A 26,928-nucleotide genomic window follows, 5' to 3' on the forward strand; every position below is an offset into this window, starting at 1 on the left:
GTATTGGGATGACATCTGAGGGCGACGTTGCTCAATCTGATCCCGCCGCCGTTACGACGGTCATCTGGGGAACAACGGTCAATATGGCACAGGCGATGAATATGTTCAGGAACTTCATATTGAACTTTTGTCGGAATGATGCGAATGCGGGAACGGATGACATGGAGACGGACTCTGTGCCGTTCTATCCTCGGTTGCTCCAAAACGTACGTTCGTCTAGTTCAACTACGAAGGCGATGCCTATGCTGATGCGTTACACTCTCTTTAGTTGAAAGACAGCGAACGGTACAACATGAACTTGGACTGCTCGAACATTCGTAGCTACAGGCCGTCTTTGAAGCTGTACCACCAACTCCAAAGATACCCTCAAGAAGTCATCCCTCTCATGGATCATGTTCTGTCAGAAATTGCACGGGAAATGTTCGATGACTTCCCTGAAGGTGTCCAAATGAGAGTTCGTCCTTTCAATCTGGAAAGATCCGTGAACTTGAGGCAGCTAAACCCATCGGGTACAGTCTTTCATGTTCCGGAATTGAGTTGACAAATGGAAGTGCTAAAGTTCTTTGTTTCTACAGACATTGATCAGCTCGTGACGGTTAAAGGAATCTTGATCAGGTCTTCGCCGTTAATTCCCGACTTGAATCTAGGTAGGTGCCATACCGGTGGCCACCAGAATTGTTGGTCTCAGACGCCATCTTTAACGTCATTGCTTTAGCTTTCTTCCGGTGCCATGTTTGTGATCACACCGTAGAGGTCGAAACCGATCGTGGACGGGTCGACGAACCTACGAGATGCCCGCGTGAGGCTTGCAAAACACAAAACTCGATGAGGCTGGTCCACAATCGATGCGTGTTTGCCGACAAACAGATTTGCCGTCTTCAAGAGACCCCCGATGAGACACCCGACGGTCAAACTCCGCACACGGTCTCGATGTGCATATACAATGATCTCGTCGACGTGTCCAAAGCTGGTGACAGGGTGGAGATCACTGGTATCTTCCGTGGAGTCCCTGTGCGTGTTAACCCCCGTCAAAGGGCTATCAAGGCCCTCTTCAAGACTTACGTGGACATTGTTCACATCAAGCGCACTGACGACAAGAGGCTCGGTGTAGACAAAAGCATACATGCTGAAAACGAATACACAGTCGACTTTGATGAAGGCGATAGTCTCCAAGAGGCCGATCCCGTTCAGGAGCAGACCATCATTGAGCTATCCCAACGGCCGGACATGTACGATCTTCTCTCGCGCTCCATCGCGCCTTCGATCTTTGGATTGGAAGATGTCAAGAAAGGAGTTCTCTTGCAACTGTTTGGAGGGGCCAACAAGTTTAACAAAGAGAAGCCCGGAACGCCGCGTATCCGTGGAGACATCAATATCCTGCTGGTTGGAGACCCTGGTGTCAGTAAATCTCAATTGCTCGCTTACGTGCATAAGGTTGCGCCCAGAGGTGTCTACACATCTGGAAAAGGATCGTCTGCTGTTGGTTTGACGGCGTATATCACAAGGGACCCGGATAGCAAGCAACTCGTGCTGGAGAGGTAAGACTCTGAAATATGTCATGGTGGACGAAGGGTGGAGCTGACATGGTTCTGCCTTAGTGGTGCCTTGGTGCTGAGTGATGGAGGAATCTGCTGTATCGATGAATTCGATAAAATGTCGGACTACACCCGATCTGTCCTTCACGAAGTCATGGTGAGCATCTGGTGTAAGCATATACCAGTTTCGAAAGCCAACGCTGTTTTGCAGGAACAACAAACTATCTCCGTCGCTAAAGCTGGCATCATCACAACCCTCAACGCCCGTACATCCATTCTTGCATGTGCGAATCCCATCAAGTCCAAATTCGACGAGAACCTCTCTGTTATCGAGAACGTGAACCTCCCGGCACCATTGCTATCGAGGTTCGACCTGACCTATTTGATCTTGGACAAGCCGAACGAGCGCGACGATCGCAGATTGGCCCAGCATTTGGTTGGGTTCTATGTTGGAGCTGAGGAGCTTCAGCGGCGATTGGTGCACATGGACGAGTTTGTGGTATGTGCTCTGTAAGCTGGATCTTCAACCGGAGACAATCCTTTGACGAATCGCGTAATTGTGGTGTATTTCAGCCCATCGAGACGTTTGCAAAGTACATCAACTACGCACGGTCAAAGATCAACCCAGTCATCTCTGAGGATGCTGGTGAAGCGCTGATTGACTATTACGTGAAGCTGCGGAACATGGGGAAAGATGGCGGCAGCAACACCGTCACGTTCACAACCAGGCAGCTGGAGAGTATGATTCGGTTGGCTGAGGGACATGCTCGGATGAGGTATGGGAGGATGCTGGTATTTGGAAAGCGAGAGGCCTCAGTCCTGACCAAGTACTTCTCTTTCAGGCTGTCTTTGACTGTAGACAGGATTGATGTCGACGAAGCCCATCGGTGAGTGGTAAATTGCGGCGGATCTCTCTCCTCTGCTTCCTTACTCACAGACCCCTCCGTTTTAGCTTGGTCCACACCGCCCTTCAGACCGCCGCCATCGACCCCAAAACCGGATTGATCGATTTAGATCTCGTCAACACGGGCATCAGCTCCCGATCGCGACGGGTGCATGCGGACAAGCGAGCCGCTTTGCGAGCGCTTCTTCAGAACATGGACCGCGTTAGCGTCAAGTGGGTTGAGGCTTTCCGCATGTTTGGGGACCAGTCCGATGAGGTAAGACACTGCCGCATTTCACTGGCAAATGAGGGTCGCCTCAACTCATCTCACCCGCGTTGTTCTTCCCCAGCACATCCCTGAATACGAATTCAACCAGCTACTGGACGAGCTGTCGGATGAGGGTTCGGTGCACGTTACAGGGCGTAGCAATGCTGAAAAGATGATTCGCAAGACGGGAGGGATGTGAGATGAGTTCGGCAGAGCGAGGTCAACTTGGCGTTGTATGAAAGATTTCGGTGTTGGACAGCATTTGTGTATATCTGAGTTTTCAAGACCTGGCTTCCTTGTAATATATTCATGCAGGCGTAGATGCTTTGTTTGGGATACCTACACATTTGCTATCGGACAGACGCCAAGAGAAAGTTTTCCTTTTTTGAACTACGCTTGGCTGGGAAGATATCATTTTCATTCACTACCTACTATGTACAATGGCCTTCGGCCTCAATAAACGACTCCTACGCAAAAAACTCTTCCCGCAATACTATCGGCTCAGAAAGGCACTTCGGACGCGCTATGCGTTGAACGGCTCATCAAGCCAACTATCTACCATACGCCTGGCTTCTCTCGCCATCTTCCTGATGCTCTGATCGATGTTGCTCTCCTTCAGCACCCTGTTCGTGGTGACTGGCGCGGAGGTCCTCATCCGCTCTTCTTGTAACGTTGATGCCACCTACGTAGATTTTTGACCCATGAGCAATGAGTCTAAATTTTCCAGACATATCCGACGCTACTTACGTTGTGCCACCTTGATCTTTGCGATATTGGGGCCTTCCCCTTTTGCCTTGTAATAACTCAGCTTTCCCTCGACAATAACATATGCCCTACAAAACCAAGGAACGGTTCCTCAATAACCGAAGTAAACTGTCTCCCACGTTAGAATAAAGGGTATAAGTAGTCCGTACCCCTTCTCAAAGTCTTGAGGCAGCTCTCCCTCGAGCTGGACCTGGTGCCACAGGAGGACGTTCTTCCATTCCCCCGTCTCCGGATTCTTCTTGCCCTCCCTGGTCACAACAGGAAAGTTCCACCTACCCGTCCCGTCTTTGAACTCCACTCTCCTCGCATCATCACCGACGCGACCGTGTACGATGACCTTCTGGTAATCGGCTGCGGGCAATTCTAGTCGTTAGAGTCGGTGGAAGCATAGGACTGAAAGTGTCCTTTTCACATGGAAGATGGAAGGGTCTCATGGACGCGGAACTTACGACGGAGGAAAGCGGCAGGAGTTGTGCTTGTGAATGACTAGATCGAAGAAGATAGAAAGACAAAAGGTTCGCCCGGTAAGCAAGATGGTTTCATCTGGCCGCGAGAGATGACCTGTCACTGGCCGGGAGACCCTCCACACTCACCCTTGCTTGACGCAGGACAGGACAGGCCCGGCGAGCCTGAGTGAGGAACATTCTTATCCAAGCTGACAGCTTCAGATAAATGCGATACGGTGAGAGGACGCTTGCTGCTCGCTCGGTTGGAAGTTGATGAGTTGTGGGGGGCTGGGAGGGAAGATTGTTGACGTGAGCAGCGGGAGACTCCTTGCGACGTGCGGATGTCCGAACTGACTGCTGCGCCACTTGCCCGTCTGGGGTCTACATTTACAACACGACATGCTGGTGCACGGCTTTCCATCTGCGCTCTCTCATCAGCGCACTTCCAAAGCTGGCTCCCAGGGCACATCACCTGCAAGTCTCTCGCCAAAAAGGTCTCTCTGTGGGAAGATAGGAAACGAACGGCTCGCAACTCCGGCGCCGCACACGCAGTACGTACACAAATCCCCGCTAGCGGTCATAGATGCTGCCTCTGGTTTCGTTCTCGGAATGGAGCAGAGCGCGTGCATCCCGCGGAATAGCGGGCAGGGCAGTCTGACCACTACGGCTTTCACCCCAGACGGAGATATGGAAAGCTAGTAGGCTGTGTGTGACAGCCAAATAGCTAGGGTCTTCCTTTCTGGTGTGCCTCCTGTCCCATCCGGACTGTCGAGGCTCTGAGAGGATACCCCGAGTAGATGGCTGCTCACGCTCACCGAAACACTTTTCTCACCTGATGGGAGAACCTAACCCTAAGTGTGTGTCGGGGCGTTGAGAATCGTGTTCGAGCAACCTGGCTGGAGACGTCTGTTTGTGCACGTCTGCGTTCGCGCAGATTGCTTTGCTGAACAGAGCCGTCTCTCTGCCTGCTCACATTGATGCTCCGCTTTGACGATGGCTTTGGTCATCGCCCTCATGCCCAGTATTTTACGGCTGTCTTTGACTGGGTTTCTGCTTGGGCAAACGCCCAACAGAACAAAAAAACTACAAGACGGTCTTAGGTCGCTGCCCGTACCTGTGTTGATATGTGTGTGCGGCTTGCCATTGCGTGCTTTGATCTTTCCTATCGAAATCGGGCTGGGGACGTACATCACCCCACGGAGACGCCTTGACAGCGGATGAAGACGATCTCTGCCATGCCTAGAAGCTGCAACCTTCGTTGGAGTTGGGGGAAAGTTTCGCAACAAAGGAGGGAAAACCGTCGGTAACCCTCGGGTAGGCCGTGCGTTAAAGGTTCGTCCTTGCTATTCCCTCCCGACGCGACATTGCTGCCTTTTTGGAGGTGTGCAAATTCCCTCGGCTTATACCAAACAGCGCTGCAAGTGGCGATAATGGGCTTGGCATCGAGACTGTCTGGAACGTCTGTCTGGAGGACTTGCGGGTAAGTGGAGTGTGTTGTGGGATCATGCGCTCCCCTGCCCAAATTTTTTACCTCCTGACTTGCAAGATGTCGGTCTTTGAACTGAGTATCAGTGGGATTCTGGTCTTTCAGAACCCCTCGAACTCACTTCAAAGGTCCCTCTGCAGTTTGCGGGAAATAAGAATTAATGCAATACTCCTTGGGATTGCCAGGGTGCGCCAAAGGCGGAGATTTGTCGGTCAAATTGTCGGTCACAACTGTCGATGCTATTCCCCAGCTTAGCAATATATGCAAAATGTGGCAAACGTAGGTACAAAGTGAACGAGGTTTGCGGCACCCCATGTTGCAAGTGCTACCTCCATGGCCGCCGTTCACTCGGTGGCCGTGCTTTTGTACTGGTCATGGAATGTGGTCTCGCCCGCATCGCAATCTCGCTGGGATGCCAATGCGTAAAACCACTCTTCCAGCATAGCCTCCCCTTCCCTCCTGTCAACCTATCCGCATCGTATCTCGAATCGACGACACCAGCGTCCCTCGTTCTCCATCGACCACCAGGCCTCGATCTCGAGGTAGCCAGCACATCGTCTTCGGCAAGAAAATCGGTAAGCGTGCAGCTAAAGTCGACCTCGGCTTTCGTCGAAGTACGCAGATATGGTCGACGGCCATCTACCGTGGGTGGTGGGCATCCGCGCTTCGGTATTGGACGCGAGTGCGGGTCGCGCTTTTCGTTATGCGAGCGTCGTGCCTGTGCTAGTCTTTTGGTGAAGTTGTGCAGTGCCAGCTGCGGTCGTGGGATTTGGGTTTGAGATGGAGGGACCGTTGTTCTGCCGCGCTTTGTGGGTTGCGGCGGTGGTCGGTGCGCTGTAGGGTCTTTCGGCTCAGCTTTCGTGGTCGGTCGCCCGTGATAAGCTCTCGTGTAGATGTTGCTCGAAGGTGCAGGTTTGCGCGTATACGACGCAGGGATCTTTGGCCCCTTCGACGAACACCCTTCCCTCCAGCGCCTTCTTCCCCTCTCCGCATCCTCATCGCCTTCCATCCCCACCCGAGCGTTCCGCATGCTCCCTCCCGCCTCCGCATCCCGCACATCCACACAGCCCCCCGCCACCGTCGAAATCACACCATCAATCTCCCTGTCACTCGACGCCGAAATCAGCCCTAATACCTCGGCGAACAGGTTCTCGAGCTCGTCGCGCATGACTGTTATTCGTCCCGCTACACGCTCGGCATCGTCTAGCATTCGTAGGTATTCGGCTTCTGAGCCTTGCGGGATATTGGAGGATTCGGATATCGAGTGTAGTTCTGGAATGTCTGATGTGTCTGACATGGTTGATTGCTTTGTGCCTGGCGCACGACTGTTTTTGCAACGAGGCTATTAGCAATCTTGAATTGCGAGCAAGATGAAACAGACGGAGACCTACAGAACATGTATGGATCGATAGAGAGCCCCAGGCTCCTGGTTCTTGCAAAAAGCAAAGCAGCCATGATTGAGGCCGCCGCCATGTTCGACATATTTCCGGACGGCCGACGCTTACGTTAACGCGTTCGAGGCTTGCAACATCATCCACTCGGAAGTTCCGATGTTCGGTAAGCTCCTATTCCCCGGCCAGTAGATCTAGACCTGCTACTCTGTGTAAATCTTCGTCCCTAAAACAACCGCAATGGCAACGCCAGCATCGTCACCCCTGGACGACCGCGCAATCACGACCGTCTGCCAGGACTACTCTTTATTCAAAAGTACGGTGAGCGGCTTTCACTGCTCTGGCAGCACTTCACTGAACTGGATGCTGACGTCTTTACCTCTCCTTTCCAGGAACTTTACAGGTACTGTCGACTGGGCTTTGACGGCATAGTGGATATTGTTGGAGCGGGCAGTAGTTCTGCAAGCGTTTTGGATGACTAGCAGGGGAACATTTTGGTGTGGGAACGTGAACGACTCACCGTCGCGAGATCACTACAGCAATCGCGGATACTGGAAGATAACATAATACCGAGACTAAACGGATTGACGACACGGCAACCGAACTTTAGAGAGGTGCGGACTGGAAAACAGTTGCTCTCCTTGCTTTCCGTTGGGTTTGATCTTTGAGCAGCCGCTGAGTGGAAGACCTTTCCGCAGTCCTGTCAGCGGTTTGAAGATACATTACAAGCGGCGTATCGAAGTAGAGAACGGTATGTATGGCGCTCTTCAACCTACAAAGCTTGTTGACACTCGTGCTGATTCCGACGTCACCCTTTGCGATGGGCAGATTGATAGCAGAATGTCTACGTGTGCGAGATGAGAGGATATCGAAGAACAGAGCAAAATTGGGGCCTTACTCGCCTGAAGACGATTCGGATCTCAGTAATGAGATTGCTCACGATGAGGGACAGGTGAGCGCACGTGAATCAGGGGCGAGCCGATGACGGCGGACTGGTTGGATATGCATTCAATGGACCCGACACCCGGACACGAACCCTCAGCCCACTCACACAACCCAATGCAACCCCTGCACCTTCTCCTGCAGCGCCGAGCAATAGAACGCGAGTTCACAGTCGAAGAGATCCTACGCTCACGGACCTCCAACGTGTTCAAAACGCGATGCGCCGATTCCACCATCATCAAAGATTTTTGGGACGTGAGGAGGGATGCTAAACCTGTGTCCGAGTCGTCGTAGAGTTTGTAGCCAGCGAGGGGAAGATTAGAGTTAGATGGCTGATTCTTCGCTGGTTCGTTTTGCGGGAAATGAAATGACGACATCTATCAACACCTGAGCCTTTGCTGCAGGACATCATTCCGTGCATCCGCTTTGAACTCCATCGTGTGACATTAGGCGAGGATCACAATCCTTATATTGTTTTACGGTCATGACAACCAGTATTTTTACAGGACAGGCTACTCCTTTGAAGACTTTACAACACACATCACTATCTATGAACCGAAGGGGAGGGGAGGAACTCGAAGAAAGAAACCCGCGGTGACAAACAGAAGTGATAAGTTATCCAAAAGAGAGGGAGGGGAAATCGAGCAACAGAGAGTGTCCAAGAAGGGAGAGGGGGGGTATGGAGGCGAAGAGGTGTAGGAATTATTTCCCCGCTCAAAGACACGACGAAAAACAGCCAAAAGGGGAGGAAAAGAAAAAAACAGCGGCTCTCACTCCATAGTGAGATCAACCACATCCGCGCCTTTCTCCGTCTTCACTCTAACCCAATCATCAGCGCCGATATACGGCCCAACGGGCTGCTGGGCAGCACCCGCACCAACTTCATCTTCATCTTCTGAAAAGATCTCAATGACGTCGACCTCGGTCCCCGTTTGCGAGGTGCCCTCGTCCGTTCCGACCTGATCGCTCCGGTCGTCGGATTCATCATCGTCATCCGCTTCTTCTCCCTCGGAGCTGGTCGGGTCAAATTCCTCCTCATCTTCCTCCTCCTCCTCCTCTTCCATTTCGCCTTCATCGTCCGAGTCGGCATTCGAACCGGAGTCGTCCGAAGAGCTCATGTCGTTAATCGGTATTGAGAAATCCGGCCGAATAGGGAGCCGATCCAACTGCTCCCTCTCCTCGTCGGCTAATTCCGAGTCTCTACCGTTCCAAAACCGGCCTCGAGCAGCCCGTTTCTGGGCCAACACAGCCGGCGAAACCCAAGTATTGGCGCCGTGTTTCCCGTTCTGCTGTTTGTCAGTCCCCTTTGCCTTGTGAGGAAGTTTGCATTTTCTTTTCGAACACTTTCCGTTAGCAGCAAATTCTGGACACTCGCACACATGTCGGAGCGGACATTGGCGTCCAGCTTGACAGAAACCGTCCATCGCGAAGGATGGGCAAACCGCTGTATCCAGGCTGTGCTTCACGTGAAGATAAGGGCATTCCTCGCTCTTGGTGCATCTGCCCCGTTCAAAGTGGACACAGATTGGCATGTTGTACTCCGTGGGTGAGTGCGAGAGTTTGCAAGGCGATTCCGTGCAACTTCCCTTGAGAAAGGCGGGACATACTGCCAACCGTGCCGGATCGTGAATGTAAGGACATGATGCTCCTTTCTGACATTGACCTAGAATTATCGGGTTGCGAAGGTTGGAAGATGGATGAGAAAAAAATCAGTCGTCGATAAGCTCTGCAAGTTTGTCAGTACCAAAGCGATAGAATTGGCAATGCTTTTTCAATCGGGAATGGTGCGATTTCGACGTTTTATGCGCGCTCCTGGTGCGATTGGATGAAGATAATAAGTACTACATGGCGACAGCGGAGTAGCATCGGCTGATCCATGTTTGCTGTCCATATGGCCGAAGTCAGAAGCGATCAAAAGGGAAACAAACTTGTCAGGAGTTCGCAGCGCTCTCGTTAACACGAGGTTTCCGCTCTTAGCTCGGCTGAACGATTGTCCGTTCAAAATTAATCGTTTTGGTGTTTTTATCTTTGACCTGTCGGCTGCGAAAAGAACGTGGAAACGGCGGATACGCCTCAATGTTGAAGAAACTATTCGCTGCGCCGTCGAGAAAAGTAATGGTAATCGATGCCTCACCATCTGTAACTCGGACCAACTTATTTCCAGATGCTCCCCCACGAATGAAGGCAACGCCGTTGATGCTGAGGCCTTTGATAGCACGTGGGGTCTCTGTTTTTGCAAATAATAGTATCATCAGCGTTGTAAGCGACTTGGGAGACGCCAGTAAAGTCCAGCGTCCTCACCAGGATGAGACGCAGAGGGCGATGTAGTGACAATCAGTTTCCGTCCGTCCGCACTCTTTTGATAGGACTTGCCATTGGACACGATCAAGGTGCGATGTTTTGAGGATTTATGAAACGTAACCGATTTCGCCGTTATGGGTGCTCTGCGACGGGTACTCAACGTCAATACTCGCCATCCTCGAGAGCAGCTTGAGATGCTCTCGTTGCTCACCCTTTGGATGGAGCACGCTTACTCAGACTTTCGGCCGCTGCTGCAGATTGAAGTAAGGCGGGAATTTGGCAAACTTGCGGCGAATATGACGAGACTTCTCCGAAATGCCCGACCATCGAAAATATACAAGCCCATCTCGGCATTGCTGAACGTACCACTTCCAACGCGATAAAGCTTGTTCCCTTTCTTAACGTATGATGCCTGTGGCAGTCCACTTCCCAGTGTTGAATTCTCACTGGTCGCACTGCCAGTACTCCGGTTGACAGACATGGCCGTGCCACTATTTTGATTAATCAGTTTGCGGTGATGGGATTTCACTGGCAGCGATGCCGTTTGCGTGCTTGTCCGCGCTACTGGGGCAAAACTCCGACTTGTCGTGACGGTTCTCCCACTGCTCCCGTTTATCAGTGTTTTGTTGTGAGGCCCCCGAGCACGACCTGCCGGAATCGGCGCTTTCGTATAGGGGTGGAACCCATGTTCACAATGCGTTCGTGCTATGGGCTTGACGGGGCCATTCAGAGCACCTGGTTCAGGTGAATCCACAGAGTGTGCATGAGAAACCCCATCCCTCCCTCTTTCGCCCATGTCTGAAGTCGCACCAGTCTTTATGCCTGAACGCAACGAGAGGCTCAACCTACCTGCAAGCAGCGATATCTGTCTGAGTAACTCGCTATCGTCCATATTGAGCAGCTTGAGGTGAGACGCTAAGCTAACAAAAAGGAAGTCCGAATCCTGCACAATTGAAGAGCCGAGTAACACTGCCAAACAAGCTGGGAAGGGAAAACGAAGAGATAAAGGCCTGTGAAATAGCGGAAAGAGGAAGAGAACGGAGACGGGGTGAAGATATGGGCTGCGAGGGGGTAGGTGTTTCTCGATAGGATGTAAAGTGATGGGGAAACGGGGAACTTCAACTTCGACCGCCTGGCCCGCCTGCGCATTCGTCGCGGCATTAGCAAACGGATTGACCGAAGTGTGTTCGACGTGCTGGCTCAGAACATCACGGACAGACCATTCGATGTAGCGAGCTCGGTGCTAATCTTGCGCACCTTTAACATACGCTGCCAACCTCACATCGACTTTGCTGCCATAGCGGTCTCCCGCCTCCGGCTGCTCCCAATTCGACGTGCTGGCAGAAACCTCAGAAACGTTACAGACAGACGACACATACACAACATACGTACTCCTGAACTGCAGCAAACAACTTCAACTCAGCCAAGATGAGCGATGACTTTCAATCCGCACCGCAGCCGCCGCCGAGACGCTTGGGGCGGCGCGCCAAACCAGCAGAAGGTGGACCAGACAAGCTCCGCAAAGAAGACGACTTTCTATTTCGCGACGACCTGCTATCCGAAAGTAAAGCTGAAGCGGCGTTGATTGGGAATGATGAGCCACAGGAGCCTGCCTCTGTCGCAAAGAAGCCGCGGAGGATTCGAGAGATGTTAAGGCCGGAAGCGATGAAGGAGACAAGAGGTGGATGGGATACTCCAGCGCCAGAGAGCTCGCCGCCGCGGGGTGGACTAGTTGGAGGTACCTTCACCCGTGGAAAGAGTGGGTCAACTAGGAAGGAGGCGCAGGATGTGGAGGATATTGATGATGATGTAGACACGGTGCCTGTTCCGCCACCAAGGGATCGGAGGGAAAAAATAAAGCAAGTGTTGTGATGTGCTCATTTGGGAGATGTGGCAAGGCTAATATGGCAGTTCAGAAAGCAAACGACAGTAGGGCAGGATAGTTCTGACGATGCAGGTAAGCGCCCTGCTGGGAACATTCGATATTGATGCAGTGTCTAATGACATTGATGTTTCCAGTGACCGTGATCATCCCAGATCTGGATCAAGTGCAAGACAACCAGATGCTCACTGAAGTTGCGGCTGCACCTGCGATCAAAATCAACAGATTCAAGAATATGCAGGAATTAGACGGGGAGCTTCTAGCTAGCACAGGACAGTTGATTGAGGTGAGCACCGGTCGATGCCTCTTTGCGAGCGGAATCGACTCACAGTCGCTGTATTGCAGCCTCCAACATCACTGGCAGGCATAGATGTCTCTCTCCTGGTCTCGACAGCCCTCATTCCTCCAGATCAACTAGTCGAGCCAGACGTACAATGGGATTGGGATGTCATCTTCACGGAGGTGGGTTCCGTTCGACCCGCTTAACATGTCTGCATTGCCTCATTCCACTTCCAGGTGACGAGCGACCTCCATGTCATTCAGAGCCCTGTGCCGTCGCCGCAGTCCAGCCCAAGAAGACAACGAGTGTAATATGATTTCACCCGAGTGTGATATGATTTCGCCTTGAGGGCGTCCGCGCCGAGGCAATGATCTCATCTTCCCCTCCATAGGGTATCTGTATTTGTCCAGTAATACATACGCCAAAAATGGATGATATTCGCACCGACAAGTATCTCGCCAGATCTCGTAATAGCAAGAAGCTACGTTTTCATCCATAAAGACGGTATCTCTCTTTGCTCTCTTTGATGAGCTGATCTGCAGTCGCCTGTAACGCCGACGGCCGTTTATCCAGTACCTGAAAAACAAACCGATCAGCGCAAGCTCCATTACCAACCACCGGAATATGTCAGCTCATACCTTCCCCTCCGCTCCAATCCTCGCCCTCTCCCCAGTCCCCGACGCCTCAACGGACCCATCAAAGAGATATACAGTGTCAGCTTCCTGGTCATATGCGACGGGGAGATCACACCGCGGACATTCCCATCTGCACTGTTTTTCGTATCCCGTGGATCTGTTCGTGAAACGGAGCAGTTCAGTCTCCAATGATGAACGGTCTTGCCCCAGAAGGCTTCCGTACCTCTTTATAATCCGCGTCGTCCCCCGCTTCAAGTTCAGTTTGAACGTCCTCTGCTTCGTTATCACGCTCGCATTGTCGGTTGGCCGACGCGGCAGCTTGTGGATGCGTTTATCTAGGCAATGCCGAGCGTCAGCCAGGAGTTCCTCCCCGTATTATGTTGTGACATACCTATGATGAGAACGTATTCTCCGCAGAATTTGCAGTAGTACACGTGAAGGTTCTTTTCGGCGTCTTGCGCGAGATCGTTACTTGCCGAGACTGTGCTGGAACTGACGATTTTTGGCATGGCAGTGTTGGCGGATTGACCAGTTGTGATGTGTTATAACAGCGAGCTGGTGTTGTTCAAGGTTCGTTGGGAAGTTCGCAGAATGAGAGTGTCGTGAGAGCGAGCTGAAAGTGTGACAAGAGATCAAAGATTTAAAAGTCGTTCAACTGCGATAAATTGAACATAAAGTGTTTGCAGTCGACGATGGCAAGTTTCGCTGGATTCGCAAAAAGAATATATGTATTCACAAGTACAGTCCCTCGTCCATCAAGAAGCAGATCACAAGCTACCGCACGCCAAATCACACAGAGCAAGTACAGAGAAGAGACTCCCCAAAGTCGGGAGGGGAATTGTGGGAGGAAAAGGGGTCGCAAAAATGGGAGACTATATAAGAGAATGAAGATAAAAATGAATAAGAAAGATAGAAACGAAATTCGATTGAATCGCTATATGCAAACAAATGAAGGGGTTGGCAAAATGGGGAGGAGACAGGGTGGAAGCAAAAATCCCAAATGGCCAGTTGGGGGTTGTCTCCGAGGAAGTGTTGGGCGGGTCAGAAACGAGTGGGCGAGATGGCTCCCCTCACGGCCAACCCGTCTCAACTATACGATGCCGTCGGCCTTACGACAAAGCCCAGCTTGCTGCCATCTGCTGGTGAGATACGCCGTCAACGATCCCAGGGAGGGACATGTTTCCCGCAAGCGGCTGGTCACCCCATTGGGGAGGTGCTTGGAGAGAGCCGTTCTCTTTCTCGTTGCCAACCACCGAAGGGACGATGTCATCTCCGAGGGTGAGCTTGGAGAAGTCGAGGTCATCGATGGACGCGCTGTTGAGGGACGAGCGCGACTGACTTCGGCTGACCGGCGAATCGCAGGTTTGGTCGCCCCGGGAAGGCTTGGGCCACTGGCCTACTTGCCCGTCGAAGTCGTCGAACGAGACTTTGCGAGGAGAGCCACGGCCTTCGTTGACCGAGTTGCCGCGGTGAGGGAGACCGGCGTTGTCGCGGCTGAAGAGAACGTCGGAACGAGGGCGGATGGCCATCGTCGGCGGGGGGAAGGGCTCCTCTTCCCCGGCGCATGGGCCCTCAGTGAGGAAAATCTTCGGGCGCCAGTCGTGGGCTTCCAACATCACACTAGGAGCGAATAGAGGTCAGAACCCGTCACCGCTGTATGAGACCAGGAAGAAGGACATACCTCGAGTTCCTGAACTTCTGGATCAAGGCGTTCCTGCCTTGTATGTTCGCGTAGCTTAAGGTGCACACTTTGTCGCTGTTAAACTTCGACCTGATGATTGGGAAGAGTTAAGGAACCACGTCGGCCAGTTGAGGGACGAATATCAAGCCTTACCATTTCTTGCCAACAACCCTTTCAGCGAACGAAAGGACAGCTGCCGAGCCGTTGAAGTTGATGAAAGCATAACCGACGTTGCATCGGTTCTTAAAGTCCATTCGCAGGTACAAGAAATCAAATTGGCCCTTGTGAGTCCGATTCAAAAATGCAATCAACATTTCCTGAGGGAGTCAAATGGGAACGTTAGCCGATGTTCAATCATCCAGAGGAGTCTCGCGAGAACACATACCTGGGTATATTTGTTAGGAATATTGCGGATCATAAAGGTCGTGCGGGTATCATATCCCATGGCTGCGAAAGAAGCGAGGGTTAGTGTTAGAACTGCGGTGTGTTGCGGAGTGTTGTCTCTCTCAACCAACTCCTACTTACCAATGTTATACAAGTTCAACTCATTTGCAGCAGGAATGGAGTGCTCATTGGGTGGAGGGACAGGGTGCAACGGTGAAGGAACTTCCGTGACGGGTGAGCGAGGTCCCGGGCTCCCAATGCGGAACTTCGGCATCGCCAGCCTGGTGGGAGAAGCTGCAAATCGAGCGCGGCCATTAGGGAACCCGTTGTGTGCCGACATTTGGCTCATGTCGGCATGCATGGAATGCTCGAGCTCCCTGGCGAGGGAAGCCGTAACGCAGTTCTCGGATGCTGCGCGACGCAGAGGGCTCGGGCGCATCAGAGACGAAGACGTGTCAATTTTAAGGCCTCGGTGCTTCAAAGGTTGCCACACGCGTGGTTTGCCCGCCATGCCGTAATGCAGCTCCTCCTATCCGGATGAGTGAGGGTTAGCTGAGCCTCCAAAACAATGTCTGCGCTGACTTTGGGATGCATACCATCGAGCTGTTGCTTCTATGGTGGTGAGCCATCTCGCTGTGCATGTTTGAGACGGAGACAGAGCTAGCGTTGCGTCTCAGACCGATGTTCTGCTCATTATTGTCCAAAATGGGTAGGTGCATAGGGCGGTCAGCGCTTGGAAGGGATGAGCTGCCGGGGCCCACAGGTATAAAGCGGGGAAAAGCAACGTGTATCGGATGGTCCTATGGAGATATGTACGTTAGTTCGGACCGGTGAGGGTAACAGCATGAAGTGCTCTGGCATACCTGGATGACGACATCGTGCAGGCCCTCGAATGCACTGCGAGCAACACGAGTGTCGAAGAACTCAACGGCATATGAAGTGTGATTGCCATAGTTGAAGCTTCGAAGGGAACGAACTCGACCATAGGTCTCCAAAATGTTCTGAGAACAGGGAAAGTCAGATGAAGCCTTCCGGGAACGGTGAAACACACGCAACCAACTTACCACAATCGTGTTATCATCGCGGTACGTCAACCCAGACAGAAGAATCTCTCCTTGATTGTCCAGGAAGTGGGAAACAGACTGGTCGGAAGGCAGATCAGCGCCATATAGCAGTGCTTGCAGTTGATCCGTGTCAACAAAGTATGTGATGCTTTTGCGATTTCCCAGGTGGGCGTTGCAAAGGGCCTTGAAAGCATTGACTGCGTGGTCGATGTCGAAGAACATGACAACAACGCCGCTGTACAGGCCTTGCTTGGGTCTGAACATATGCCTGATGTCCCCGTACGCCTACATGAATCAAAGATGAGTCAAAATTCCAAAATGAAACGTAAAACAGAAGTTCCCACCTGAAGAAAGTTTTTCAACTCTGCCAGACTGAGGTGGACGGGAAGATTGTCCAGGGCAATGTTGCGGGTCTGGCAAACGCGACAATAGTCCATGGCTGCATCATCAGCCATGCTAACGTCCAACGATACGTTGCCCATTTCATTGACGTTCCCAGGCCCTCCATCCATGTTGGAGTGGGAAGGCTCTGCCATGCGGGAGCGCATGTGGGAGATATTGTTCAAGTACCGTGTGGCGCGCTCCGTGGACAGCGGTGAGAGGGGGGGAGTCACGACTAAAGATTTGCAGAAATAGTTTGTTTCGGATTAGTGCGTAGAACAGGTCACCAAGTCCAAGAGTTTGCACGTACTTCGTGGGAACAATGACAAAGCGGCTGGATGGTCAGCTTGGGCCGAGAAAGAGGGGTCTCCTCCGTTGGAATTGCTGTAAGCCGGCTTCAGTCGTGGGTACGGAGAACGAGCCGGGGTCGGGGGATGGAAGGACCCAACGAATCCTTGCAATCGTGGTGGGCTCTGGTGAACATCCTCATATTCTCGAGGTCGTTGCCTGTAGTCCTCGCTCCGATCGTCATAGACTTGGCCGGGGTGTCCTCGTTCCTGAAATGAAACAACTTCCAGCTTCAGCAAAGAACGCTCCTGTTTCACGGCCCCTCCCACAACAACGAACTCGCCCGGCTTAGAATACTCACCGAGCTCCACATGTTCGCAGGCTTCCCACGGTCCACATTTCCAGGGAACGACTGCATGTAGGCGTCCGGAAAGTAACCTTGCTCGATGCCTCGATCACCTTTCAAGTCTGCACCGTCTGAGCCGGGCGGGCCACGAAAGGCTTGAATCGGTGGCTGGAGAACGCCAGGGTTTCCGTTTCCCAGCAGCATTGGTCGTTCGAGTGTAGGTGGCCGTGTATGCGACACGAAGAGTGTGCGGCGAAACGCTGACCGACGATGCAGTTATACTGTTCTCCCACGAAGGTGGTTGAGGGATCCGTTCTGAAAGAATGGGTCCGGTTGCAAAATTGGAAGCGGCAAAGCCCTGCGCAGAGAGAATAAAACAAAACACAAAAAGCCAAAAAGGGGAGGACAGAGGACGGAGGGCTGGCTGGGGGGAGGTTTGAGCGCCTGTGTGATTCCAACTAGCTACGCATCCCCTGTGTTGTGCAGGAATGTGGTTGATACTACTGAGAGTGAGGATACTAGAAGTCCTCCTATACTAAGTCCAAAAAAGTGAATGCTCCCAGGTTTAAGTCCAGGGTTTGCCAACGGGGGGGGGGGGGGGGGGGGGGGGGGGGTTGGTGGTTGGTGGTATGCGAGCGAGAGAAGGATACTAGCAGGAGCCCGTGGGAAATGCAGTATTCGGACAGGCGTCTCGAATATAAAAAAGCCTTGCCAGTGGGTGGGTGTGCTCGTGGTGGTGGTGGGGTGTTTTTTTCTATTCAATTGCAGTGGACCCCCCCCCAAGCGCCTTGCGTAGCCACGGAGACGCACATCCCCAAGGTCATCAATCATCATCATCATCGCAACGCGGCCGCCAGAGAGCCGGGAGACGAGAGAAGGCAAAATGTGATGGCGGCTTCATTGGTTGCCGAGATCCGAGCCGTCGGCACATGATGCATTTGTGCATGTCTGATTACGTAAAGGCGGAGTTGGCGCGGAGGCATGCCACGTGCAAAAGCCACAACTGGATTACGCCTTTGACACCTGCTGTCACACCCAAAAATATTTTCCATTGATCTCGTTTCCCAGACGAAAGATCCGGATGTCGACTAGAGCGGAATCTCAGATAATCCCAAAGAAGCAGATATTCCAAATTCAGACCATCTCAGAGAAAGCCAAAGGTTGCACGCAACACCATCGCCAGAATCGCCCACGATATCGCCTCATTGCCGCAATACCCGTTGTACGCTTCATGCAAGTCGAGGCCGGACATCCAGCCGTTTTGCTCTCGCTACGCCCAGATCCAGGTTGGTAGCCCTCTCGCTGATCATATCACACACCCCATGACAGGTATCCGCTCGCACCTGCCGGGGTTTGAACATTCTCGCATTCGTCATATTGCGGCTTGGGTTTGGGACCAAAGTTCCCGTGCCGCGTTGCAAACCTCGCTTGGGCTCCTGTACTCTTGGACCCATGTAAGGCTTCTCAGATGGTGGCGTACCGATATATCCCGACAGTCTTTGTTTCGGGCGCTGAAGGAGGAGACGCACCTCAGGTCCGAGTCGTGCTGCGAATCTGAGAAGAGAACAACGGAAGAAGATTGATGAACGTTGTATGTCGATGTGGATAGGAACATACACCTCGGCCCTGGTCCTGCCAGTCCTATTAACGAACAGGGGAAATCGTGCGTCGATAAGGTACAGGAATTGTACGTGGATCCAATGTTCGAGGGAGAATCAAACAGCCGAGAGGTGGTGCATGTGCGGCGGTATGAAAGGAAAGTGTACTTCATATGACCCTTGGAGCGGATCTCAGGATAGTAAAGAAGAAGACGGAAGTGTACACAGCAGCATGAACAGCACAAGCGTACATACAGTACATGTCCGAATATGTGGCCGAGTATCCGCGAGGTTAAGGAGACATGTTGCGTGGCAAACAACCGTATGAAAACTTGAGGGACGTAACGACCATATCGTACAGGTCGGCCTCCTCGCGAAAGCTTGTCCCTATCAGATCAAGTTGTTTTGATGCACGATAAAGATATTGATTGTGTCTGGAAATATGACGTGATCTACGATATATTAAGCGTCTTTCTATATCTTTCTACTATCAGGGCCTACACCGAATGTATCAGGTATATAAAAGTCCAGGACGAGGGCCAACGACCAGCGTTTAAGCTTGCTTGCCGGGCTTGTGGGGCACGGTCTTCACGGAGCCACTGGTGTGGTGTGCGGTGGTACCATTGGTGGAAGGCGCGGGGGTGGTGCTGTTGCCAGTGGCGTTCTCGATGGTGACAACAGGGGTGAGGAAGACTTCGTAGTCCTCGGGCTTGTTGAAATCACCAAAGTGCTTGAGGGCGGTGAATCGCAGCTGGTAGTCTCCATCGGCAAGAGCGATGAAGTTCTTGCTGTCAGGAGAGGTGTAACCAGTCCACGTCAGCTGGTCGGCAACGGGGTCCGTGGCTCCCGTACCGTAGTTACGGAAGTGATTGGTCCAGGAGGAGAAGCCGACTCCGGAGGCGGACGGGATGACCAGGAGACCGAGGGAGGGGCGGTAGCCGGGGAGAGTCTCGGTAGCGTCGACGACATCGATGTAAACAAGACGGGAGGAGGTGGAGAGGACGTTCTGAACGACGATGGGGGTGGTCTGGGGGGAGATCTTGGTGCGGTCCTCGGTGATCTGGTTGCCGTCGGCGTCGAAGATACCGGTGACGTAGGTGGAGTTCTCACGAACAAAGATGGGGGCCTTCTTCCAGCTACCCACAAGACCAGCGTATGGGACGGAGAAAGTTTGGTTGTTGTTGGCAACGACGTTGATGTAGCCAGAGTAGGCGGGGATCAGGTCAGCGTTGACCTTAGGCGCCACAATCTTCACATCGACATTGACGCTACCCCAGGCGGGGACAGTAACCTCCGATTTTGAGAAGGTAACCTTAGCGTACTCAGCGGTGTACTTGGGGACGGGCAAAAGCTGGACGGGACCGGCTTGGTCCTTTCCGTAGGCAAGGGCGGCAGGGGAGTGCTTGAGCTTGTAGGTGACAGGCTTGTTCCCTTTGTTGTAGATAGATAGAACTTGGTCCTGCTTCCCGACCGTCGTATCGTTCATTTGAAATGCCCAGGGCTTGACTGTGGAGGAGGCGGTGATAGCAGCGTAGGCGTTCGCGAGACCTAATAAAATGACGCGTGAGGTTAGAAAAAGGGTATGGACCGGGTAGAGCAGGTAAAACTTAATGAAAGCCCGTTATTAACTCACCTGCTCCCTGCTCGAAGACCATGGACAAAAGGTCGGTATTGAAGATCTTTCCGGGCTTAGCAGTGGCGACGAGCGTGCGGCGAAGCCTGTCGAGACCACCGTTGGCGAGGACCCAGTCCCTGCCCTTGGCTTCGATGTACAAGGCAGCAATACCAGCTAGCTGCGGGCATGACATACTGGTCCCGCTCATGTCGAGGTAGGGGGTCGGGGCCTTGGCAATCGCGGCCGCGTGCGGGGAGCCCGTAGAGTAAACGTGACCACCGATGGCAGCAATGGTTGGGGTGATGAAGAGATCGGCGGACATGCCGAGGGATGTGAAGGACGATGGAGTTCCAGCGGTGGCTTGGGGGAAGTCCTTGGTACCTCCGAGGCTGAAAATGAGGTTGGGGTTCGCCTTGATGGCCGCCTTGATGGCCTCACCAGTGGGGAAGTCGACAACGGCGCCGGTGATGGCATCGTTTCCTGTGGCAGCGGTGGAGCTGCCCTCGGTGTTTTGCAAAATGCATCCGATGGCACCAGCCTTGGCAGCGTTGCCACAACGCGCGGCGGAGCCGCAACCCTCCGGGCCGACGTTGAAGGAGAACATGGCGATCTTCCCCTTGATGGCAGCGGCATTCGTGGTGGCGGGGGTGCATCCGTCATTTGCGGGGTAAGCGGGGTTGTTCAGGACCAAGACAGAGTGCAGGGTCTTGTTGAAAGCCGGTCCCTTCTCGCTGTAGCCGAAGCCGTACTCCTTGCCGGTAGAGTCCAGCAGGATGTTCTCCACCTGGCGGCGAGAGTCGAAGGAAGCAACAGCAATCAGGTCGCGAGCCATAGCAGTGGATCCGGTCACACCGAAGCCTTCACCGCCATTGTTTCCTGCGGATCCGACAGTGTAGGTTCCGGCCTTGGCGACACGGGAGACGGCGGTGGCGAAGGGTGTGTCGGCGTAGTCACCGGGACCTCCAATGGACATGGAGATGACATCCGCTCCATCCTCGAAGGCTTTGTAGACAGCGGCGGTCAACACATCGTCACCGACGGATCCATCGCAACCGAAAACCCTGTAGTGAAGTAGATCCGCTTGAGGGGCAACACCGACCCAGTCGACCAAGGGGCGGAAGGCGGGGTCCTTGATGCCACGGGTGTCAGCACCAATGATACCGGTGGTGTGGGTTCCGTGAGAGGAATCAGAGCAGTTGTCCATAGGGTCGTTGTCGGGCCGAAGAGTAACGTCTGTCACACCGTTGTAGGCATCACCGACCAAATCGTAACCACCCTTGATCTTGAATCCGGGCCCATAGCCTCCACCGAGGGCGGGGTGCTTGTAGTACACGCCGGTATCGATAACGGCGACGGTTACGCCTTTACCGAAGTGTCCGGCATCGTGCGCGGCTTGCACACCGGTCTCGATGCTGGTGAAACCTGGGGGGGTGGTCTGGCCAGCGACGGGCTTCTGGATGGAGACGGGCTTGGGGCGGGGGTAAGATCGGACCGGCCAGATCTGCTTTGCGCCGGGAATGGCGGCCTTCAGGACGACTTCGGGGTCGTGGTCGGCGGAGATCTTGAAAGTGGCACCCTGGTAGAGCTTGTTCTTGATGACATTGGTGACCTTGATCTGGTCAGGCTTCACACCGAAGGACGCAGCGGCGGCTTGGAGGTGCTTGTCGTTGTCGGTGACCTTGCCTGCAGCAGGGAAAGAAGCCACAAAGAGGCAAAACGCGTTAGTCATGAGCACATCCCAGATCCCCAAGTCGACATTTCAAGTGCGACAGGCAGCGACCGACACATACCAATCTCAATCTCGTAGTGGTAAAGACCTGGGACGATCTTGCCCGCAGGCTTGATGAGCGCCGGGTTCTTGGCGAAAGTCTGAGCAATCTGGGCCACGTTCTTGCCAGCAATGGACGTGGCGACCAAAGGGTCAGAGGGGAGAGCGGCGACGCTCGACAGCGCGAAAGCCGCGAGGGCAACGGTAGCGGTGAGCTTCATGGTGGAAGAGGACGGTCTACGGTATAGAGAAGAAGGTCGCTGACCAGCACTCGAGGGGGTCTGGACCTGCTACGTCCTTTTGTAGCTGCTTCATCATTGGCCGCATCGCTAACGAACTTGCGCACGAGGAGGCGCCAGTACAACCACCGACGTGATTTGCTTATCGACCATCGTTTCTGCCGGAAAGTTGATCGCTGGCCGGCGAGACGGGCGAATTTTCGCCGATAGCGCCCATGTCCCCAGGGCCAGTATGTTTGGTATTTCAAAGCCCACTGTTGACAGCAGTGGGGTTACAACGGGCGTCCCATGGCCACGCGAGTTGTATGGCAAAGATGAAAAAAATGGTCCAAAAGTGGCATTTTTGCACAGACTTGATCGGCTGCCTCGCAATCACAGACACAAGTCACACAACACATACACTTGAACACTGGCCATCTGCGAGGCCGCGGGCAGCTTGATTAGGACTTGGGAGCGATGCTCACCTCCAAATGTTTATTAGCAGGTCATTGGATTTGGAAACCTCGAGAACTAGGAACTAGGAATGCCTCTCCCACAGCCCCTACATATATGTAGAGCGAAGATCCACACTCCGAGCGGACCTATCGAAAACATAGGCACGCTATCTGTGCGGCGCTCGTGCCACTTTCCCATGATCACAGGCCATTTGAGTTTTTGATGCCGGTGCTCATCAATTAATGAGCCTACCGACATGAATCTCGTTGTGCACAGCACGGTGACCAGCTGCCTGTGGCCGTGGGGCCGAAAAAAATCAATCGAAAATTTGGAAAACACACATTTCATATGAGCTGCGTCACACGCCGAGATCACACGCCGAGACCATACGCAAGAGCCGATGACCAATGGCATATCCCGTCGACAGATTCCGCTAGAAGTGAGCATAGAGAAAATCGCACATTTCAGGAGCAGTTCGCTTGAACGGTGACACCTGGGTTAGGCCCTCCCCCCACGCCATGATCTCTCGTCGTCGACGAGGACTGACAATGTGCAATCTGCTGTTGATTTCCGACGCCCGCATCGAGGACAGGCTGCTAGCCCGACTGTACACTCGACAAATTGCCGGTATCCAATGTGCGCCGTGCGGCCAGAAGCGGACTTCACGGTGCTGTACGTTGCCACACACTCATTGAACACCTAACGCCCATCATCGACCTGTGGGAAGGTGAGAATCGATATAGCTATTCCTCGCATCCCTGGCGGTGTCTACCCTTGACGCTGAGGAACACCGCCGCAACCGCGGACGGAGGCTGCAGGGCTCCGATGACCCATATGTCAACGGCCATTTTGCGAGTGAAGTTGATTCTTACCTCGGAAGTGCCGCAAACGACCAGCCTCGCCCTCCACGCTCAGGCCGTCCGCAGCGTTACCGCAACCGCCGCAACGGCGCGTGGTTGCTTTTGCCTGCAAATTCGAAATTACGCGTCGAAAGTTCTAAATCTGGCTGACATAAGCACTGGTGTTGTGCGATTTGCGACCGGGCGTGTTCTGTGGAGAGCCCGAGCAGCCACGGAAAGGCCCCGGCCGAGCCACCTCTCAGTCGAACGTACTGTACTGTACACGTACGGAGCCTTGATGCCGAAATCAAGCATAACTATGTTACCTGAAGGAAAAAATGGGCCAAGCCCCGACCGCGCTGACCGCTCTTTTCACCGTTTATGTGTTTAAGTCCCGCGTCGGTTTTAGAAGGACGCTGTTCACGTCGCTCTGTCAGCGCGTCAGGTGGGGGTGTGGTGTGATGTGATGTGAGTGATGCATGCGGTGTGAGAGAGGTGACGGGAGGCATACGTCGTGTCCCTCTTTGCCTCTTTCCGTGGATGAGGCGAGACTGTTATAAAAGACAGTCGGTGAAGCCATCGGTTTCTGAACACCATCAGCCTCACATTCACATCTGCCTGCGACCCCGGAACCTTTATAACCTCATATCACTTTATATTACAAACCCACCATGCTCAAGCTCACATCCTTCGCAGTGGTCGCCGCCGCCTTCATCAGCAGCGCAGCCGCCCTTCCGAGAGGCCGCGATTGGGAGCCCACATCCACGCGAAACGACAACCAAAACCAGAACCAATGGCCCAAGCTCGTTCCTGCCGCGCCCGACGCCATCCTGGACTTGAGCACGACGGAAGGAACGCAGAACTACATCTGCGATGCCTACGCGAAGAAGTGGTCGCTGTACGCGGCTGAGGCCGTGTTGGTCGACTCATATGGGCAGAAGGTTGGAAAGCATTACTTCGTTGATGGTAAGTTGGTCTCGACTCGGTCAGATCTCATATCTCATTACGCACAGACTAATGTATGCACTCCCTCACGCTTGTAGCATCTCCATACTGGCACCTGTACTCCGACGACTCTTACATCGGCACCAAGTCAGTCCTGAAGATCCCCCCACCCAGCAGCATCACCGGCGACTGGTGGTCCTCGACCTCCGCTCCCTCCTCCCACAGCGGTTCCAAATGGTCGCAACCCTCCGCCCCAGCAGCGCCCTCCACCGCCACCAGCCCCGACATCCCCTGGCTGGTGACCATCCGCACGTCGGGGTCCGAGTCAGGCACGATGAGCCAGGTGGGGTATGTCGTCAGGACGTATACACAGGGCGGTGTTGCGCCTGCGATCGACGAGTGTGTGCAGGAGACACATGGGAAGGTGCAGAAGGTGCCTTATGAGGCGAGGTACCTCTTTGCCAAGTGAACGGGCTCTGTTGCGATTTAATGGACATATCTTGGTTTTATTGGAACCTCTGTAATGGTTTTTGGTTTTAAGATTGTTCCGGAGTCTTGTCATGTAGAAAGTTGTGTTTTCCTTTAAATCACTCGGCAGTGTGCCAGTCAAAAATATACACCTCATTATCTTTCGAAAACCTCGTTCCTCGATGCTTCCATGGACACCGTCTATTTTACGCCGTCCATATGCCTCCACCAAGTCTATACCAGGTCACAATCTGGTTGATGAGCGACAACCCTCTCGAAATGAGAGGGTTCAAAACGGAGCGTCTCCTCTCACCCTCTCGCTGCCCTATACGCTCTCCGACTTCACCTTCAGTAAAGCCTTCTGCGCGGCCAAGCGTCCCCCATCGTAACTGGCTGGCCTCCCATGCTTTCGACTATGAACGACCGAGGTCCGTATGGGCATGATCTTTGAAGCCTGGGCTGGCAAAAGATATCATCCTCCTGCTGCACTTTGTCTGTGTTTATCCCCAAAAAAAAACAAGGGTTTTCAACCTCTCTGGCGAACGCGTGAAAAACGGACTCATTCTCACTGCATGCACGCGTTTTGTCCTTCGTCCTGATCTTGGCCCTCCTCGAGCAAACTCATTTCCGCAAGCCATTCCCACGCTTACTTCCGGGCCAAGCCATTCACCGACTCATATAAAAACAACAGCTGTCTCTGTCTTCCTGTTAGTTTCGTTCACACACTGGCGGCCGTTATGTTCTCATCCTCTGAAGTTACTCATTACATCTCTCCCACGCGCGCAGACTTCCTCTCCAGAATGGCTTCCGCGAAAAAGACCACCTCCGTCGCCTTCGGCATCACTCTCACCCCGCCTGCCGTGAAAAACAGTGACGCCACCGCTCCCATCACGGTCGTACCCCTCGAGGAGTTCCCTTCCCCTGTTACCATCGCTTCCCCTCATCTTGCTGCTAGGAGGAAGAGTTCGAGCGATGAAGGCCGTCCCAGGTAAGTCCCGTGGGAACATTCTCACGGAGGAACATCGATTACTATATATATAGAAGTACGACCTCTTCTTACCAAACCCACTTTTAGTGCCAAGGAGTTGCAAATGAAGCTCGACGAAGCAGAGGAGAGGAAGAATGTATGCTCCTACGCGTTAGGGAGTTGTGACGCGTTTTCCAAGCGGATTCTGACCATGTCCACATTCCCACAGCAACACTTGCGTCAAAAGGCCTTGAAGGCTGCTCAGATGGTCAACCACGCAAAGGAAATTGCGGCAACGAACAAACAAGGAACCGCTCAGGAAGCCCAGGAAGTCGCTCAGGCGATCAACAAGAAGCTGGAGACCGCTCAGGAGCTTCGTGATGCTGCTGAACGCGATCGCAAGGAAAGGCTTTCCTCTCATTTGGAGGTTGTCGAGAGGAGGAGGAGTGGGTATGTACTACGGATCTCATGCCTAGCCTTCATCATGACGCTGACCCCCCATGCACACCCTATTACTGTCTGTATCAATCAGCCCACCATCTCCAATGCTCCCTCGCACCACCACCGACGTTATTAACAAGCTCGCAGCCGCTGAGCAACGCCGCCAGGAAATCGAACGCGACGTGCTCGAGCGCCTTCACGCCCATGACGAGCATGCTCGTGATGTGCGCGAGAAGAAGATGAAGATGGCTGCCGCTGCTGCTGAGAACTGAAGAGTCGAAGCATATAGAGACGCTTTCGAACGGACCTTTTTGCTTCATGTCTAAAATTTTGCCCTTGCGGCGGGTCTTGTGGTCGGGAGTCGGGCGAAGTCCGCTCCTCAACGCCTTATGACTTGTCTCCTTTTTGAACATTGTGCCTTGTATAGTCTGTGTGTGTGTGTGTGTGTGTACAGAATAAGATTTGACCTGCGAGAGTACCTACCTCGTAACTACTGGTATTGACATTTAGCGGGTGAAACTGTCGGAGTTTCGATGCCCACCAAACTGCGTGAGCCCACATTCGGCTTACTGTGCTCACCGGCAATGGTCATCCGGTGGGTGGTCGAGATATCTGTCGAACGTACCACATGCTGCCACGCCGGCGAACCGCTCAT

At 53.3% G+C, this 26,928-nt stretch overlaps 12 protein-coding genes across 12 annotated transcripts; 5 read left to right on the forward strand and 7 right to left on the reverse strand.

Annotated features, from left to right (window-relative positions):
• Positions 1–8: 8 nt before the first annotated feature.
• EV422DRAFT_499425 (MCM2/3/5 family-domain-containing protein) lies at positions 9–2,885 on the forward strand (the record flags this gene model as incomplete). The annotated part of the gene is made up of 10 exons (XM_053068080.1): positions 9–206; positions 269–509; positions 576–647; positions 716–1,538; positions 1,599–1,692; positions 1,747–2,034; positions 2,109–2,311; positions 2,378–2,422; positions 2,488–2,695; positions 2,769–2,885. 10 exons carry the CDS (start codon positions 9–11, stop codon positions 2,883–2,885), a joined length of 2,289 nt encoding a protein of 762 aa, XP_052922874.1.
• Positions 2,886–3,077: 192 nt separating this feature from the next.
• On the reverse strand, positions 3,078–4,194 carry EV422DRAFT_539291 (uncharacterized protein; the record flags this gene model as incomplete). The annotated part of the gene is made up of 5 exons (XM_053071045.1): positions 4,045–4,194; positions 3,901–3,937; positions 3,601–3,802; positions 3,434–3,519; positions 3,078–3,368 (listed from the first exon to the last, which is right to left on the reverse strand). Coding segments are annotated over exons 1-5 (503 nt in total), but the record flags the coding sequence as incomplete, so codon positions are not given.
• A 443-nt stretch (positions 4,195–4,637) lies between these two features.
• On the reverse strand, positions 4,638–6,856 carry EV422DRAFT_603131 (uncharacterized protein; the record flags this gene model as incomplete). Its single annotated transcript, XM_053073735.1, has 4 exons — positions 4,638–5,435; positions 5,505–5,633; positions 5,713–6,697; positions 6,775–6,856. 4 exons carry the CDS (start codon positions 6,854–6,856, stop codon positions 5,087–5,089), a joined length of 1,545 nt encoding a protein of 514 aa, XP_052922876.1. The 3' UTR covers positions 4,638–5,086.
• EV422DRAFT_197097 (uncharacterized protein) lies at positions 6,785–8,248 on the forward strand. The gene is made up of 7 exons (XM_053065262.1): positions 6,785–6,940; positions 7,028–7,090; positions 7,167–7,177; positions 7,314–7,388; positions 7,473–7,525; positions 7,603–7,726; positions 7,861–8,248. The coding sequence occupies exons 1-7, from the start codon at positions 6,934–6,936 to the stop codon at positions 8,008–8,010; spliced, it is 483 nt and encodes a 160-aa protein (XP_052922877.1). The 5' UTR covers positions 6,785–6,933; the 3' UTR covers positions 8,011–8,248.
• EV422DRAFT_539309 (uncharacterized protein) lies at positions 8,208–11,157 on the reverse strand. The gene is made up of 8 exons (XM_053071046.1): positions 10,867–11,157; positions 10,384–10,752; positions 10,229–10,268; positions 10,018–10,160; positions 9,851–9,943; positions 9,645–9,756; positions 9,461–9,528; positions 8,208–9,379 (listed from the first exon to the last, which is right to left on the reverse strand). Exons 1-8 carry the CDS (start codon positions 10,907–10,909, stop codon positions 8,487–8,489), a joined length of 1,761 nt encoding a protein of 586 aa, XP_052922878.1. The 5' UTR covers positions 10,910–11,157; the 3' UTR covers positions 8,208–8,486.
• EV422DRAFT_539322 (intraflagellar transport protein 43-domain-containing protein) lies at positions 11,158–12,683 on the forward strand. Its single transcript, XM_053071047.1, has 5 exons — positions 11,158–11,876; positions 11,934–11,974; positions 12,037–12,185; positions 12,245–12,361; positions 12,416–12,683. The coding sequence occupies exons 1-5, from the start codon at positions 11,446–11,448 to the stop codon at positions 12,488–12,490; spliced, it is 813 nt and encodes a 270-aa protein (XP_052922879.1). The 5' UTR covers positions 11,158–11,445; the 3' UTR covers positions 12,491–12,683.
• EV422DRAFT_197483 (uncharacterized protein) lies at positions 12,527–13,500 on the reverse strand. Its single transcript, XM_053065263.1, has 4 exons — positions 13,206–13,500; positions 13,038–13,149; positions 12,818–12,971; positions 12,527–12,755 (listed from the first exon to the last, which is right to left on the reverse strand). The coding sequence occupies exons 1-4, from the start codon at positions 13,321–13,323 to the stop codon at positions 12,669–12,671; spliced, it is 471 nt and encodes a 156-aa protein (XP_052922880.1). The 5' UTR covers positions 13,324–13,500; the 3' UTR covers positions 12,527–12,668.
• A 1-nt stretch (position 13,501) lies between these two features.
• EV422DRAFT_197864 (RNA recognition motif 2-domain-containing protein) lies at positions 13,502–15,943 on the reverse strand. The gene is made up of 6 exons (XM_053065264.1): positions 15,476–15,943; positions 15,021–15,408; positions 14,881–14,942; positions 14,649–14,812; positions 14,496–14,585; positions 13,502–14,434 (listed from the first exon to the last, which is right to left on the reverse strand). The coding sequence occupies exons 1-6, from the start codon at positions 15,596–15,598 to the stop codon at positions 13,924–13,926; spliced, it is 1,338 nt and encodes a 445-aa protein (XP_052922881.1). The 5' UTR covers positions 15,599–15,943; the 3' UTR covers positions 13,502–13,923.
• A 2,431-nt stretch (positions 15,944–18,374) lies between these two features.
• Positions 18,375–18,980, forward strand: EV422DRAFT_539329 (uncharacterized protein). Its single transcript, XM_053071048.1, has one exon. It carries the CDS (start codon positions 18,552–18,554, stop codon positions 18,882–18,884), a length of 333 nt encoding a protein of 110 aa, XP_052922882.1. The 5' UTR covers positions 18,375–18,551; the 3' UTR covers positions 18,885–18,980.
• On the reverse strand, positions 18,967–22,468 carry EV422DRAFT_560012 (peptidase S8/S53 domain-containing protein). The gene is made up of 3 exons (XM_053071942.1): positions 21,962–22,468; positions 20,190–21,854; positions 18,967–20,104 (listed from the first exon to the last, which is right to left on the reverse strand). The coding sequence occupies exons 1-3, from the start codon at positions 22,158–22,160 to the stop codon at positions 19,110–19,112; spliced, it is 2,859 nt and encodes a 952-aa protein (XP_052922883.1). The 5' UTR covers positions 22,161–22,468; the 3' UTR covers positions 18,967–19,109.
• Positions 22,469–23,983: 1,515 nt separating this feature from the next.
• On the forward strand, positions 23,984–24,975 carry EV422DRAFT_198007 (uncharacterized protein). Its single transcript, XM_053065266.1, has 2 exons — positions 23,984–24,418; positions 24,496–24,975. The coding sequence occupies exons 1-2, from the start codon at positions 24,124–24,126 to the stop codon at positions 24,864–24,866; spliced, it is 666 nt and encodes a 221-aa protein (XP_052922884.1). The 5' UTR covers positions 23,984–24,123; the 3' UTR covers positions 24,867–24,975.
• Positions 24,976–25,421: 446 nt separating this feature from the next.
• Positions 25,422–26,782, reverse strand: EV422DRAFT_539333 (uncharacterized protein). The gene is made up of 5 exons (XM_053071049.1): positions 26,365–26,782; positions 26,062–26,282; positions 25,941–25,989; positions 25,652–25,853; positions 25,422–25,572 (listed from the first exon to the last, which is right to left on the reverse strand). The coding sequence occupies exons 1-5, from the start codon at positions 26,684–26,686 to the stop codon at positions 25,512–25,514; spliced, it is 855 nt and encodes a 284-aa protein (XP_052922885.1). The 5' UTR covers positions 26,687–26,782; the 3' UTR covers positions 25,422–25,511.
• Positions 26,783–26,928: the final 146 nt, after the last annotated feature.

Source organism: Fimicolochytrium jonesii (assembly GCF_025526975.1).
Source record: "Fimicolochytrium jonesii strain JEL569 chromosome Unknown EV422scaffold_24, whole genome shotgun sequence".
Taxonomy (NCBI): domain Eukaryota; kingdom Fungi; phylum Chytridiomycota; class Chytridiomycetes; order Spizellomycetales; family Powellomycetaceae; genus Fimicolochytrium; species Fimicolochytrium jonesii.